The sequence below is a fragment of the Centruroides vittatus genome, unplaced genomic scaffold, assembly GCF_030686945.1.
Source record: "Centruroides vittatus isolate TY-2023 unplaced genomic scaffold, ASM3068694v2 contig_694, whole genome shotgun sequence".
NCBI lineage: Eukaryota > Metazoa > Arthropoda > Arachnida > Scorpiones > Buthidae > Centruroides > Centruroides vittatus.
This window is the reverse complement of record NW_027122438.1, coordinates 814,783-832,121: the sequence shown is the minus strand read 5'-3', so window position 1 is coordinate 832,121 and position 17,339 is coordinate 814,783. Positions and strand designations below refer to the sequence as shown.

Genomic DNA, 17,339 nt, shown 5'->3' with positions numbered 1-17,339 from the left:
ATTTTGTATGAAAATATCCACTGATGGATAATATGTTATATATTTAGGATCATTACCCTACTGGAAGTGGAATTTTCTAAGATTCAGTCTTTATTTACTTCACATTATTTTTTAAAATATTTAAATAAACTTCCATATTCATTATTATTTATGAGTTCACCGACATCAGATAAAAAAAACTATACTTTTCATAACATTGTTCCTATATTTAACTAATCTAACCATTGATTGAATAGTTTATAGATGTACTTTGGGTTTTTCTCCCCATTTTGGTTTTGATATTCTAGTCCAAGAATAAAACATTTTAAAGAAAAAAAGTATGTCTACAAACACATTTTATCAGTGATGAAATTTATTATATATGTTTATTTTAATGTTAGATAATAAAATAATGTTATACTAAGAATTAAAACTTCAGATTCAAACAAATGATACTTAAAATAAATATTAACTGAATGTCTTTGTTACTGATATATTAGTATTTATTTCTACTACTATTACTATATCCCAGAAAAGCTATACCAGGCTCATATCTCTAGTCCTAATAGAAGTTTGAAACTTTGGATATATGAATAAATATAAAACTATTTTTTGCATACTATCTTGATAATTTAATCTTAGAATTTTAAAAGTCAAAATGGTTGTAACTTTAAAATCTTAAGTGGTGACCCCATATCTTATGACAACAGTTTTAAAAGATATTTAGTGCTGAATCTAACAGTGCAATTGTATTTGAAGCATTCAGAAGTTACCAAAAAATCTTATCTATAAGGTGTCCAAAAAGTTACTGTGCAGTGAGAAATTTGTAATGACATTAAAGTTATACATATGGCATTGCATATGAGATCTGTAAGTTGTATGTTCTGAATTTCCACTTTATGGTAAATGGCATAACTGCTTGCTCATGGATGTTCTAGTTTTTAGACTATGGTTTTTGGAAGACAGTATCGTGCATTTGGATTAACGTTACAACTGGCATCCCATTAAGAGAAAAGAACCAGAAAATGTAATATTCAACATTTAAAGCACTAGCTGAGATGGATAATGATAAATGAAAATGATTGTCTGTTAATCAGCCATAATAATGCAAAAACTTAAAAATGCCTATTTACCTGAAGAAAATGGTTACAATAAGTGAAATTTTGTGTATTTTGACTTATTTGATAACATTAAACAACTGCTAACAATATCTGTGATTATGATAAGCAGAGTCTACTGTAATTCAAGATATTACAGAAAATTTAACAGATGATTTAAAATAAATAATAATTTTAAATTTTCAATAAATTTGAATTTACTAGTCTCCATCCTCTGACCTTTAGCTATCTAACCCTGGTTTTTCTTGACATTTTTCATTTTTCTCCACATTTTTACAATAATTCCATATATGAATAAAATTAGTTTTATATACGAAGGCTATTTTTTAAATAAGGTCTGTTTTTTAATAAGAAGAAAAATACTGTAAATATCGTTAAAATATATTTTTTTCTATATTCTACATACTTTTATCTACTTTTCTACATAATTTCTATTTTGTTTAAACATTTGTCATACCGCTCAACAATTTTTTGAATTCCGACTTCAAAGAAGCCGCCTGTCAAGAAGCCCAATCCACGACTGCAGTTTTTCACTTCTTCTTCGTCATTGAAATGTTGACCACCAAGGAACTCCTTTAAGTATCGAAACAAGTGAAAATCACTGGGTGCAAGGTCTGGACTGTGTGGATGATCGTATCGAGTCAAAACGATAAAGCACTGTTTAATCTTTTTGTTTTGTGATCGTCAGAAAGCAGTTTTGGAACGCATTGAGAAAACAATTTTCGATAATTCAGTTTCTCCAAAACAATGGTATACAAAACTGATCGTGAAATCTGTGGAAATTCAATTGATAATCGTGAAATCGTGAATCGTCGGTTCTCTCGAATTTTGTTATCCACATCACGAATCAAATCTTCAGAAATCAGAGAAGGTCGGCCAGGGCGTGGCTCATCATGCACATTAACTCGCCCATCCTTGAACATTCTTACCCATTTTCGAACTTTACTGTCACTCATAGCATTATCACCGTAAACTTCACAAATCTGACGATGAATTTCCGCTGCTGCCAAGTTTCTTGCATTCAAGAATCAAATAACAGATCGTATCTTACAGTCGGCGGGAAACTCAATTTTCTTAAACATTTTAAACTTCTACAGCTCAGCATACAGACAGACGATATGGCTGCAAATGGTGTCAAAACGCGCGCCAAGCTTGCTCGGAGCAGAAGCGCATGCATACCGCCGTGATTGCGCATTATTCTCACTTTCATTCACAAACGGACCTTATTTAAAAAATAGCCCTCATACATTGATTAAACTGTAAATTAAAAAATTTAATAAATAATAATCAATATTATGACAAAAGAAAATCATTATTAATTTGCTCTACATAATTTTAGACATCTCTGAAAATAGGTAGATGGCATTTAAGTTAATTGACCACATGCATATCATTCTGTTTGGATCAAACTTTGACACATTATAGCATACAAATTAATTGCCTTTTTTTTTGAGATTTTGGATTTTTATGATAACATCCTCAGTGTCTTCTTTTGAATATACCAATTTGTTAGATCAATATCCTATAAATTGCTGTCCTTCAAGAAAATAACATTAAAAGATAGTTTTATGCATATACAGAACATATGAATATACTGAATATAGCTTGAATAATCCACATTTCAATTGCTGTATATTTTATTTTTATTTCATTAATTACTGAAAATTTTTGTATCAACTAAATGAATAAATTCTAATCAGCATTATAATAAATTAATAAATTCAAATTTATTTATTATTTTATTATTATTAGGTTCAAACTTTGGGAGAGAGAGTTCAACAGTTAATGGACATGAGTGCAAAAAGACCAATAATTAGATTAAATGGTGAAAAATTTCGCCAGTATGTTAAAGCATCCCCAAGAAATTATTCTTTTGTTGTTATGCTTACTGCATTATCTCCTCATCGTCAATGCATTGTATGCAGGTAAGAAAAGATGCAAAATATTATTATTGTATATGTAATTTATAGAATTTCAATGTATTTTGATTATTTTTTGTATATTTTTATAGACATGCCCATGATGAATTTCAAATTGTAGCTAATTCTTGGAGATATTCACAAATGTATTCAAACAAATTATTTTTTGGTATGGTTGATTTCGATGAAGGACCTGATGTATTTACTTCTGTAAGTATTTTTACAATTATATTTATATATAATTTTGTTCACATAAGTCACACTGACATATATAGTGCAAAAAATTGCTAGAACATATGCAAAATAAAACATTGCTTAACCCATGTTATATAATCTTCATTTTTGAAGTGATTCTGTTAGCTGTTAGTAACTGTTTCTAATTTGGTTGGGGTATGTTTTATCAACTCCCACTTTTTAGTGGTGTCCAATAAAGTATCTAGGTGTGTATATATTTTTACTCCATTTCATTTCATTTATCTATTAATAGTTTGCTATAGATGTAATTATAAAATAAATGAAAGAAATTTATAGATTTCAAGTATGCATGCTTTGTTTGAAGTTGTCTGGTTTCATTAATTGTTTCTTAATTAATAAATGAAAAACAACAAATGGAGAAAAATTAAAATATTTGATATGAAACTTCCTAAACTGACAAACATTAATATATATATATATATATATATATAGACATTATTTGATTGCTATGATAATTCTTGCACACTGATGTTAAGTAAAATTTATAAATAAAAAAATTTAATTTTTATGTTTATATATATATATATATATATATAATGCTGTTATTACTGTCAGTAGTATACGTTTATATTTGATAATCATTACATATTTGTTTGTTAGTTATATTTTTCCAAATTGTGTTTATAACTTGTTATTCTATGTCATTCTTGTGGTTTTATGATTTTTAAAATATATCAATGTATTTGTTCATAAAGTGTTTAATTAATTTATACATATATTTAGATTTTTTGGTTAATGTGAGCCTAGGTATACAAAATGGCGGCGCTTCCGGTAACCTCGATGGCAAGTGTTTTTAGAAAAGAAATGTAGATGGCGCTGATAGTAATGATGTCTTCGTATGCAAATATTCATCAAAAAATTCCGTTCAGGAAACACGAGGAATAATGTGAATTTCGAATTTTGGTTACGATGTAGACGGATTATGCACGTTGTTAATTTTTTTAAAAGTGTTTGTGGTTTTTTAAAGTTTGTATAATTTACTCGAAGTCTAAAGTTATCAAGGAGGAAAGTTTGTCAATGGTAATTAACATGTTAAACGTGTCCTTAATGTGTTTAATGCGTGTTAAATGTCATAAAGTGTATTAAAGGTGTGTTAACATTATGTAAGTGACGTAAAAATTTTGTAAAGGGTTTATATGTGGTTCAAATGTGAGTTTAAAGTGTGTAAATGTGTTTATAAGTGTGCAACTGTGAGTTAAATGTGTGTTAAACGTGTCATAACCAAGGATATGTAATAGAGAGGTTTCATGTCGACATCATGAGTGACGTCATGAGCACGCGCAATTGTCCAGTGCCATCTTTGTGACTCATTTACATTTTGTGTGTTCACGTGCTCTTTAACTGGCGTTTTTGTGTTTTTTTTTTCTTTTTCGTCGCAAATATCACTATGGTGATTTGTTGTGTAATTGGATGTAATGCTAGTTCACTCAAGAACAAAGGAACATCATTTTTTAAAATTTCCGGCATTATTTGTCATCAAGGATCTCAAACTGAGAAGCTTTCACGACGAAAGCAAACTGCATGGCTCTCGAGAATTAACCGGAAAAATTTTGATACGAATAAAGTGAATATCAATACAAGAGTTTGTCAGAAACATTTCATTTCAATATTTATATTAATAAACACTAAGTTATATTTTAAAACCTAAAAGAGTTTACTGATTTGCTTATATTAATTTAGTTAGGTATAGTGCATTTTTAAATGAATAACTAATGTAATTTCAGGCTTTAGCTAGTGCAAACTTATAAACATTACACGTTAAAACTAAAAGCAAGTAGGCTTATTATATGCTAATTTCAACTAGAAAATAAAGGTACTGAACAATTTGAATTAAAAAAATTGCCAGAGCTGTTTTTAATTAGACTTTCTTACTTTCAGACAAAATTTCTTAGTTAAGAAATACGTAAAAACACGAGTTTAAACAAACAAAAGAAAACATATCTTTCCAAGCAATATTACTTCGCTGTTTATTCATCACTTTTACTTTTATATCAGGAGAAACCCAGCCACTTGTTAAATAGTTATGGGCCTCTAAAGATTTATAAGCTTTCATTTGTGACAGAGTGTAGAAATTTGTTGTCAAAACCAAATAGTTTATAATGTCACCAAATTCTACTTTTGGCCACAACTCTTGATCTACGACGAAGTCTGATAAACTGGTTTCATACGAATTGCCTTGATGTAACAAAATTTTCTCTTTGTACAGAGCTGCATCTCGTCCTGTTAGACTGCTAGAATAGCCCGCAAGAAAAGAATCTTTTTTAACTTAATCCATAATAATAGAACTGCAGTATTTTTGTACGTTTAAACTAAAAAAAGACGTCGAACAACAGACCACGTGCAAGCTAAGCGAGCGAAAACTACCACAAAAATCGCGAATGGGCGGAGCAAACGTGTGTTTTATCACGTGACATGCGACCTTGAAACCTCTCTATAGTGATTTCTGACCTGAAAGACAACATGAACGACACATGGAAGGCTAGGTGGCCGTGGATTGCAGGTGCCACCCTCTATGGAGATGCTGCCTATCATAGATGAAAAGGCGAGAGATGTGAATCGTAAGACTGCAGTTCTTAAAAGGAGTAAAATTTATGTACAATACAGGCAAATTTTGTTTGAACCACTGATGTATAGAATCTCATAATTCACTTCGTCCGTGCATCGATTGAATTTATAGGTAGTATGATGACTTTTTTATTTTTTGTTTCTGGTCCAAGAGTAGGAAAAGTAACCAAAAGCAGGAGAAAAAGTAAGTAGCAAATTTACATTTTAAAAATGTTTTAGTTTTAAAAAAGTCTAAATATAGGCGCATTTAGGTTATTGTCGACGGTCGCCATCTTGTTTGCACATTTGCGTGTGCAAACAAGATGGTGACCAGAAGTGCCACCATTTTGTATACCTAGGCTCACATTAACCGATTTTTTTTTTTTTTTTTTAATATCAAAATGAGTAAACATTTTTAAATAACAACATAACTTTTTATTTAGAAAAAAAATAAATCTGTTTAAAAATCTTTTAGTGACATTTTTTGTGTGACTGAATAGAAAAAAACTTGGATTAGAAATTAATGTCTGAAGATGAAAAAACAGAATAACATATATTTTTTTATTATATTTAATAAGTTTACATTTTAAATTATATTAATGAGGTTTATTTGAAAATAGCTTGGACAAAATTCTGCTCCAGTATTTCTCCACTTTCCAGAGAAAGGAAAACCTAAAAAAGCAGATCAAATGGATATACAAAGGTTAGTATTTTCATTAAATCATGAAATAATAATAGATACTAGAAAAATTGGCTTCAATTATAAGTTAATTACTTTAGATAGAAGAACTTTTAATCTATAATTTTAACATTAAAATAAATGATAGTCAGAAAATTTTATTCTATCAAATAATATTTTTTTATATGATAAACATAATAGAAGGATTAAAAATGAGATAAGTAACATTGAAGTACAGATGATGCTTTTTGCATTTTTCTTTTTATAGTATCTTACTATATGAATATTATCATCATTAAAATATCATTGATATTGAATCTTACAAATAAAGAAATATAAAATATGTTATCTTAAGAAATTCAAATAATTACAAAAGTCAAGTCAAGTGGCTTTATTTTAGGAGAAAAACTTTTTATTCAATAAATATTTTTAAATTTATATCTATTATTAGTCATTCAAACAAATATTAAAAATTATGCATTTATGCTGTTTATAAGAATTTTGAATAGTACGATATTGAAAAACTAAATTAGATTCTTTTTTTAAGTTTTTTAAAATCTCAATAGCAAATATTTTCACAATATAATTTGGATTGCTGTATGTTAAATTTCAATGTAAAACGTCTCTGTAATTTTTTTGTTGTTTTTCAAAACAGCACTGAGGAGAGGTTGGAATATATTATACCAACCCGAAATGCATTTGTGGTTCAATTTGAAAATAAAATCATAATTCTAGCCGAGAATTGCTGTGAGACCATCTACCATAATTTTTGGATTACAGAGACGTTTTACATTGAAAGCAAATATTTTCTTGTTTGCTTTGTAGTTATTAGAATTCATTGACATCTTTATCAGTTACTCAATCCATTTTTATCTAACAAAATGACAAGAAGTCTGAATTTTCTATTAAATCAACTATTATGATAAATCTTGGTAAAAGTGGATTGAGTAAACCATAGAGATGTCAACAAAATATTTTCTGTCAAATTCCTATTTCCATCTAAATTTTCAATATCATAAAATATGATCTTTTATTAAAAACTTTTTCTAAAATATTTACTTATATAAATGCTATTTATTATTTACATGCTATTTACATTGCAAATTTATATTCTTATGTGTGTCAGTAAATTTTCCACAGATAGATGTTATCTTAATGATCAGCATAGTGGTATAATTATAGAATATGTCATAAAAGTAATAGTAATTTTTCCTGCATGTTACACAAAGTACACTAAATAACCTAAATAGTCATGATCTTAATTACAGAAACAATGTTAAGTGAAAACGGACTATAGACCTAACAAAAAAGGGGCAATTTTTTCACTATACATTTAGACTTTATCAGTCTTTTAATAAACAAGAAGAAAGAAGTTCCAAAAAACACTATTCAAACAGTTTGAACAATACGTTACAATAACTAAATTTAAAACGTGAAATTTAACATATATTAAAAAAGACAATCACATAAATTAGTTCAGTATAAAATAAAGAGGCAATAATACAGGATGATTTACTCAGGACTGAACACTTGTTATATGGAATATCACCATATAAAATGAAAACATGGGCATGAAACATGAACATAATGATTATGACAAAACAGTTGATTAAGGTATGTTATACATTACATTTTATTAAAAAGTGACTGTACAATAAGTGACTGTAAAGGTATTGAACAGAGTAAGTGTTCAGTCTCAAGTGAATCATCTGTATTAGTGAATTTCATTTCTGCACTTTACTATATTTAAGGCTCACTAGATCAAACTTGCCCAAGTACACTTAACATTTAATGTTAACTATACAAAAAGATATTTTTGGTGTCTTGAACACTATATAGTGTAAACACACAAACACTTGGCAATCATCACCCTAAGTTTATTCAGTTTAGTTGATAGATGTATCTGTTTTTTGTACACATTTCGGGCTTTTGTAAGGCTCCTCCTCAGCCAACTAAAATTACATAATACATACGAATTACAAATACTAATATACATATATAAAAATTTTTACAGTTGTACTGAACATACCTTGATTACTAATCTCTAAAAACCAAAATACTCTTTTCTTTAAAAATATTTTTACAAAAACCTTTTTTCACATTTTCACGTAATGGAGGGTTGGTTTTTATCATTTCCTAGTTATTTAACAAATATTTATTAGTTTCCGCGTTAATCAACAAAATTCTTTATAGATATATGAGACATATCTTCATGAGACATAATTTATAATATTTTTAAAGTGTTGTCTTTATTGTTATGTAATCAAATAAAAAATATTTTCAGATTGAATATGAATAAAAATCTTGTAATAGAAAATAATAACATCTATGTTTCAGGATTGGTTTTGCTGCTGAAACGATCTCTCGGTGGTTAGGTGAAAGAACAGATATTCAGGTAAAATGAATATCTGTTTTATTAATCTGTTTAATATCTGTTTTATTATTAATAATATCTGTTTTATTATTAAATTTGATATATTTAATTTATTTCTTAATTATTTATTTATTTTTAGATTCGTGTCTTCCGTCCTCCTAATTATTCAGGAACAATAGCACTAGTAATTTTGTTTGCTTTAATTGGTGCTCTTTTATACATGAGAAGAAATAATTTAGACTTTCTTTACAATAAAACATCTTGGGGTCTGGCAGCATTGGTTAGTATTAAAGATCTGAATATTATTAAAAATTATCTTTTAATTTTTAAGTAAGATGATTTCTTATATAAATTATATTGAGAGATATTTATTTATATCAAATGATTTTATTTTTAATTAGGGAGCTTTGCCCCCTAGTTATCATTAACACTAAGGCAACCCAACTCCCTGCTTCCTTAACCCACTTTCAATATACATGTGGACTATTCACACAAAAATTTCAATATGTATACTTTCTGTCTGAATTAGAGTCAGGATTATGTAATGTAAAGTAAGTTCAGATTTGTTTTGAAATGCACCTTCACACCCAAATTATTTATTTATTTTCAATTACAATAGAAAATTTTGCAACAATAGATTGCCTTCCCCTAATTTACAGTAAAATACATAAAATACAATGAATAAAGTACATTTATAAACAAAATATCAATACAACAAGTAAAAAGTATAAAATTATAAAGAAAAAATTAAGAATTGTATAATATTCATTTGCATTCCTTTTTGAAACAGTAGTAATCAACATGATGTAAATGTTCAGAACCATCTATATTTTCTGAAATGCAATAAAAAAAATTACCTTTGAGAGTGAGATAATCTAAGAAAAGGGTATAAAATTCTTTCATGATTTTGTTTAAAAGAGAGTGGGCAGCCATTGACCAGATTGGTATACAATAATCAATAAGGGACTGAAAATTAGCAAAGAAAATGGAATGCGAAACAAGAGAGATATGGCAAAATCTCCACAGCATTCTGCATTGAATGGAGATTTAACTATTCTGTCAATATGACTTATGAATGAGAGTTTACTATCAAAAATAATGCAAAGATTGTTTACAGAATTGACATATTTTATATAATTTTCACCAATAATGAAGGAAAGGAGAAATTTCTAGTTAACAAAAATTGAAATACTCACAATTTAACAAATGTTTATACATGTTTTTTAGACTATCAATATATCAAAGATTGTATTTCTATCATATTTCCCAAAATATTGATCATTTTGAACGTTACTCCATGTTGATTTTCTAAATTTTAAAAATACTTGTAAAAGATTATTACATAATTATATAGTTTTTAATTTATACCTTAGTTTGCTATGATTGATTGTTAATTTTATTTTATTTTTCTTTCTTGCAACTTTTATCCAATGTTTTATTTATTATAATTTTTATTGTATTTTATGTATTTGTTTGGGTTTTATTGTTAATATGGGGAGGAGATCCATTGTCACAGACTTTCCTATTGTAAATAAGATAGATAAATAAATAAACTATGTTGTAAACTAATCCTAAATTAATGACTAAATGATGATGCTGGAGATATCAGGTCATAAGCTCCCTAATTAAATATTATATTTTTTGGACTAAGTTTAATATTGTATTAAATTTAATAATTAGAATTAAATTAATTAGGTTAAGAATATTTTGGAAGAAAAGATTGCTCTGCATGAAAAGCAGGAGTTGTGATTTCTACCTTAGTATTTGATTAAACAGTTTATATATGATATTTTATTATTATTCAAATTTAAAACTTAACAACTACTAGTTATATTATGTTTCTTTAATAAACTTTATGGGTTAATTAATATTACAATACAAACTCAGTAATCTGGTAAATGTGGGATCAGAACAATGTTAGATTAGGGAGATTGTCTAATTATTGAGATTGGAAGTAAAAATAATTCAAAGGTTTAATCATTCAAAAAGAAACTATTGTTTATTTGTACAATATTAATATATTGTATTGAGTTGGACTACTGATTAAAATATCAAGCACACTGCCATTACTGGCAGTGTGCTTGATATTTACATATGTATTCTCACTAAATTTAGTGGGAGGTACAGTATTTTTGGTGGCAATTTCAGGAAACTGATTTTTATATTTGTGTATAGTATTGTATAGGGTGGGAAAGAAAATAACACCCCTGCTACAGAATATAGAATGTATCCAAAGTTAATTTGCTCATGGGAGGAACACATTATACCAAGGGGAAAACAGATTGATGTATGTTACACATGCTGCTGCCATCTTGATGGAGGCCATATTGAATGCAACTCTGAAACTAAATGGGAGGGGAATTGATTCCTGAAATATATTATTGTCCTACCTCAAACAGTTAAGAGTTATGCAAGTTACATGATGTGCTCAATGTACATTCTTTTGGTAAATACTATATTCTGTAGCAGTTAAGTGACTCTTTCCCACCCTGTATTATAAGATACTGTGTCTTTTTTTGAGCAGCCTAAAATGATGAGCCTAACAGTCAGACTCAATATCAACCCATAATTAGTGGGAAAGTGTTCATATTTGTTGGAAACCGGAATCTGAACTAGTTCTTGACCTAGCAACAGTGACAGTAATATCTAAGAGTGACAAGTGTTGAATTAACATATATTGAACTAGCAAATGATTGGATTACCAAGACTGTACTGTAATTAAAAAACTATAATAATTGTAATTTAAACTTATTATTTTAGTGTGTAATATTTGCAATGACTTCTGGACAAATGTGGAATCACATTCGAGGACCACCATTTATGCATCGTACAAATCGAGGCAATGTGGTAAGAATAAATTCTTTACTTGTTTGCAATAATTTGATTGATTCATCAAAAATTACATCTACTTACAGGCATATATTCATGGGAGTAGTGGAGGTCAATTCATTATTGAAACGTATATAGTTATCATTTTAAGTATCCTTTTTAAATGTCGTAAATATAAAATAAATGTTAATATTATAAGCATTTAGGAAATTAAATTTAATTGACATTTGATTATAGCTTGATTTATAAAATATAATAATAATAATTTTAAGAAAACATTTTAAAAAATTTAAGTAAAAATTTCAATGGATTTTTTTTGTCTCAATTAACAAGTAAACTTGATAGCAGTTTTCATGCATATATTGATTACTTGATATTCATGTAATCAATTTAATTCAAACAATAGAAATAAGTAAAAACTAATATTTAAAAAATATAAAGATGAATACAGATTTTAATTATATCATAAAAGTTATAAAACATTTAAAAAATTAAAACTTTGCAGAATAATATAGAAATATACTTATATATTTTATAAAAGTAAGTCTACACTGGAAGTATGGAATGTCTAAAGTAAACTTGATAAACTTGTTTAAGTAGGAACAAGATAAAAAGCAAAATAAAAATATATAATTAATAAAGGAAAATGAAAAGTAGATGTTAAAAGTGGTCAAGCATGCAATTAGAAGAAAAGCATAGGAAATAGAAACCAGAAGTAAGGAATGGATGCTGGTGAGAAAAAAGGAGGAGAAAGTATAGGAAAACTAAGAAAGTAGTGTTGAGTGTGCATGTACAAAAATAGAAATAAGAAAAGGTTATGCAAACAGAAAAACAAAAGTAAAAACAACTATAAAAGAAATGTTCACCAAAGTTGTGTACTTATAAGAATTTTGATTATTTACATAAAAAGTTTGTTTTGAAAAATTAGACAAAGATATGTTTAATTTTAAATATCTTTATGTAGATAAATTATCATATACAGGAATTTATTAGAAGAAGAAAACAAGGTCATGTGTTTCCAAATCTGACACTATGTTGGATGTTGATTTTACTGACACTGATGAAATGAGTACCACAACCTTAAAAATAAAAACATTAGATAGTTTAGCATAGAAGATATGGGTTTAGTATGCAAGATTAAAAGGATAGTTTTAGGTTGTAGAACATTATCAAAATATGCATTTGGCAGGGGTGTAGCTACATGGAGCAGCAAGGGGTGACTTTTCCTTCATCAACACTCTTCCACCTTTCACTGTCTGCCAGTCTTATCATCCATTCCTGCTGATATCCAGAGGATGTACAGGTCAACAGTGCAAAAAAAAGTCACAAGCGGTTGTGCTTGTTTTCTCTTTCATCCAATAGTAATAAGACTTAAATCAGATTTAAGCCACAAGGTAAAGAAGAATAAAATTTAATATTAGTTTTTGTTCAACTTTTTTATTGAGCATTGTCATATGTATCACTAGTATGCATATGGCATGCAAGAAGCTGCAATATTGATATGGCAGTTCAGTGTTGTACAGTGTTGAGCTGCTAGTGATCTTTGAATATTGTGATTTTATCATAAAGTCACAATCAGTGATGCAGGTGACCCATGCACAGAAATTTCTGGATACATCCCTGATTTGCTCTGATACTCTCCCAGTTGGTTGCCTTTGAACTGTTGTTCATTGTTCTAAAGAAAATTTTTATTAATGAAACAATAAAATCAATTAAAATTAAGATTTTTTTTCTAGGAGCATTGCCAAACATCCAGTAGATATACGTACTTAACACCTTACACTTGCCGAGGAAAAAAAAAAAAAAAAAAAAAACAATAATATATATAAATATATATATTTATTTGCAACAAACACGCAAACGTTTTCAGCCTGATTCACAGGCCATCTTCAGGCTTGGAATACATTTGAAATTAAAATTCCATCCATGGAATACAAAAAATTCAAATTCAAAATTAAATAAGGTACAATCAAAATAAAATATTGAATAACTAACATAAAGCAAAAATAACAAAAAATATATAAAAATGTAACAAATGAATACGTAAGCATTAATAAATGCAAATTTCTAAGACATACAATAAAACCACTATATTGATTGGTTAGAGCCCTTATTAAACTTCTTAACCATAAACTTCCATGCAGAGGGAAGACTATCTGCGTCCCTCGCATTAAGACAGCCTTCTTGTAATCTACTTCTAAAAATCTGCAACTTTTCCGCTGTCAAGGCTAATGATGGAGACGATAAAGGATTTATGATGGCCGCCTGATTCCATTTGACCGTAGCTCCTGGCGCTTGCGCCATTTGGGACAAAACTGTTGCATTAGACCCCTTTCTGATATCATAACCATGCTCCTTGATTCTAATTCCTAAACTTCTAGTGGTTACTCCGATGTAATCTTTTTTAACGCCCAATTGCATGTTTTCATACGGAATTTTATAAACTCCTGCTTTCTCTTCTGCCTTTATAACATCTCTATCATTCCTGAGGATTTTGTATAAATTAGGGGCCCTTTTTATAAGCATCCTCGAATTTCAAATGTATTCCAAGCCTGAAGATGGCCTGTGAATCAGGCTGAAAACGTTTGCGTGTTTGTTGCAAATAAATATATTTTTTTTTTTTTTTTTTTCTCGGCAAGTGTAAGGTGTTAAGTACGTATATCTATAATGATTTGCTGAGTGCTTTATAATATTACAAACATCCAGTATTCACCAAATGCCAAGGAAACATTGGTGAATATCAAGTAGTGTGGATGATTTACTCATGACAAATATTTGGTATTTGCTGTTTCCCACTCCTTGTTGATAATTTGTGCCAAATCAAAGGGGATGAATATTTGTCTCCATACATTCATGTTTGCATTTGTGTATTTTCTTGTTTTTGGTCATTATTTCCAAAATAGAATGGTCTAATGAAACAGTAACTGAGATGGAACTTTTGTCACTGAACATGTTCTAAATGATACCATTAATAACAAAGTAAAGCCAAGAGCTAAAAGTGGAATAGGAACAGATAAAATATGTAAATTAAACTGGTTTGCTTATTTTTCATTAACAGATATGAACTACTCATGACTATTAAAGCTCTGGTACATATTGTCCATTTTCTAGATTTTGGACAAACATTTGTCATTCCCATAATGAACTGATGCTTGGCAAATAATTGTGGCATAAAAATACATGTGTATATGACAAACAAATCAGCAAAAGGTAATTGGTTTAGGTAAAGGTAATAATTACCTTTTTGGCAAAAGGTAATTATTTGGCATTTGGTATACTAATTTTTCTGTAATACATCAGAAAATAGTAAAAATAGAATAAATCTGGAACAAAGTATTTTAAACAATTAAATAGATTGATTATAATAAAGGGTGATGAAGTTATATTTTATTAATCTTTTGGAAGTTTTGGTGATGATATATTCAAAATAATAAGTAAATATCAGTTTTGAAATTTATTAAGATAGAACAAAATTTGTTTGCTTTTTATTGTATTAAGTGTTCTGCTCCTGATCTTTGATGGTTTCAATCCTGATGTTTTGTATTACTTCATTGCAAAGTCAGGACAAAGTCTTTGGACTATTATTTATTGAATTCAGCATCATTGATTCATTATATATGATTTTTGATTAAAAAATACCCAGATTAAGTGCATAGCTTTATATAGTAGTTAGTATGTGGAAATGAAAATAGTGATATTATATAATGTAATCATTAGCTGTGAGTTGCTTGTCATTAAGTTTGTGTAAAAGAAGTTTTTCCTTTCATTTTAGTGGTTTCTGTAATTCAATTTTCTTTGTTTGGTGGTTCTTACAATAGAACCAATCAAAGATTAATAAATTTGTGTGAAATTTTATTTTATCTTAGAAATATGGCAAAGAAACCCTTCAGCTTTTCTTAATAAATTTGTTGTTTCATTTAGATTTTTACCTTTTCTAGAATACAACAACACACTATTTCACACTTCCCTTTTAGTTTGGCAGTTATTGATGATGAACAAAATCACTTTTACTCCTCCATCCATCATACTCATTTTATTTGACATCTTGTGATTTCTTTTTTGTTCCCAAAACTGATAAACTTGTTTAAAGGATTCTGTTTTCAAACTGTTGAAGAGGAGAAAATTTGGATGCTGATATAAATGCAATTTCAAAAAATTTCTACTAGGAATACTTCCAGAAGTGGTAAACATTAACCACATTCGTTTATACGTAATTAACGTAAGGTAGACTTGAATAAATTATTTCAGAATGAATGGATGAGTGGTAAGGAAATTTTATATTGGACTTGTGTCCCTCTTTGTCCCACCCAGAACCATTTGTGATGGCAACAATGTGTGTCCTTACTACAGGAGGTTATTTCAAAGGTGATCATTTTAATGTAGAATAATTTTCTTATAAATAAAAAATTTGACACTAGCCTGGATATTATTTGATCAAACCCTGTACTGTACGCACATTCCATTTTTTAATTCAAAATTTTTTATAAGATTTTCTTGAATTTTTACAATAATAGGACTTCTATACAATCCATACATTTCATGATTATTATTATTTCTGATGATGATATGCTTGAATGTCAATCTCAATTAGAATTGATCAAGAAACATTTAAACTGAATATTTTATAATTAAACTAAATTCAATTTATTGCTTTTATTTTTTAGTTTTATTTCAGTTTTCTATTCTAAAATAATAAAAAATTTTATATAATAAGTTTATTCTTAACAAGTAAGATGCCGCTGTGGTTTTTGGAGTGATATTGCTGAATGAAGCTGCAGCATCAAAAGGAGAATCAAAGAAAAGAAAGAGTAATTTCAATGTTTTTAATTTAATAAATGATCTTAAAAGATCTTTAAAATATTATTATTATATTAATGATGTTTTTTTCCCTCCTCCTTAGTAATGGCTATAATAGGACTTGCTGTAGTTGCTATTTTCTTTAGTCTACTTCTTTCCATTTTCCGCTCAAAAGCTCATGGTTATCCATATAGGTAAAATCTATTTTGTTTTTAATATTATTATATAACCGAAATAGAACATTCATAAAAGAATTAAATTGTTATATAATTTGATTTACGATTATAATAACTTTTATTATATTTACCAATTTTATTCTAATTATTCTGACATATTTGTTTGATAAAATACTTATTTTCACTCTCCTTTTATAGCACAGTCAAACTTCTATATTACAAACTTCTATATAGAGAATTCCTCCGTAGAATCTTTTTTACTACTTTTCCAACCAAAAATATACATAAAATTGCTTCTAAATAACAGTTAAATTTCTGAATAACAGTTTTTTTTAATTTGTAAGGACCCATTGATCATTAAAAATTGATTACTCTGTCTGGTTCCAGTTTGAATTTAGGTTCAATTTCAGGTATCAATCTGTAAACACTTTGTAAAACTGTGGCCCAGGTGTGAGACATACTGGTCATTAGCTTTTAAAGCCATTGCGTGATCTTCCCCCCACATGGCTACTGGTTGTAAAGGAGGAGGAAAGAAATTAGGTCTAAATGCCATCATTGACAGATAAATGATTTACAATTAATGAATGTCAAAAACGTTAGAAAAGTGATAATTTTGACAACCGCTGGACTGATTTTTGACATTAGTGAGATTTTATTTAATTTTACCCA

At 28.2% G+C, this 17,339-nt stretch overlaps 1 protein-coding gene across 1 annotated transcript in view; it reads left to right on the top strand.

Moving 5' to 3' along the window:
• Positions 1-17,339, top strand: part of Ostgamma (oligosaccharide transferase gamma subunit) — a 31,614-nt gene that overhangs the window by 4,226 nt on the left and 10,049 nt on the right. Inside the window, exons 2-10 of the mRNA XM_067276448.1 lie at positions 2,850-3,022; positions 3,109-3,226; positions 6,436-6,518; positions 8,832-8,889; positions 9,008-9,148; positions 11,629-11,715; positions 11,784-11,847; positions 16,431-16,505; positions 16,598-16,688. Of these exons, the coding sequence (XP_067132549.1) occupies positions 2,850-3,022; positions 3,109-3,226; positions 6,436-6,518; positions 8,832-8,889; positions 9,008-9,148; positions 11,629-11,715; positions 11,784-11,847; positions 16,431-16,505; positions 16,598-16,688 (890 nt within the window). The remainder of the gene's footprint in view (positions 1-2,849; positions 3,023-3,108; positions 3,227-6,435; positions 6,519-8,831; positions 8,890-9,007; positions 9,149-11,628; positions 11,716-11,783; positions 11,848-16,430; positions 16,506-16,597; positions 16,689-17,339) is intronic.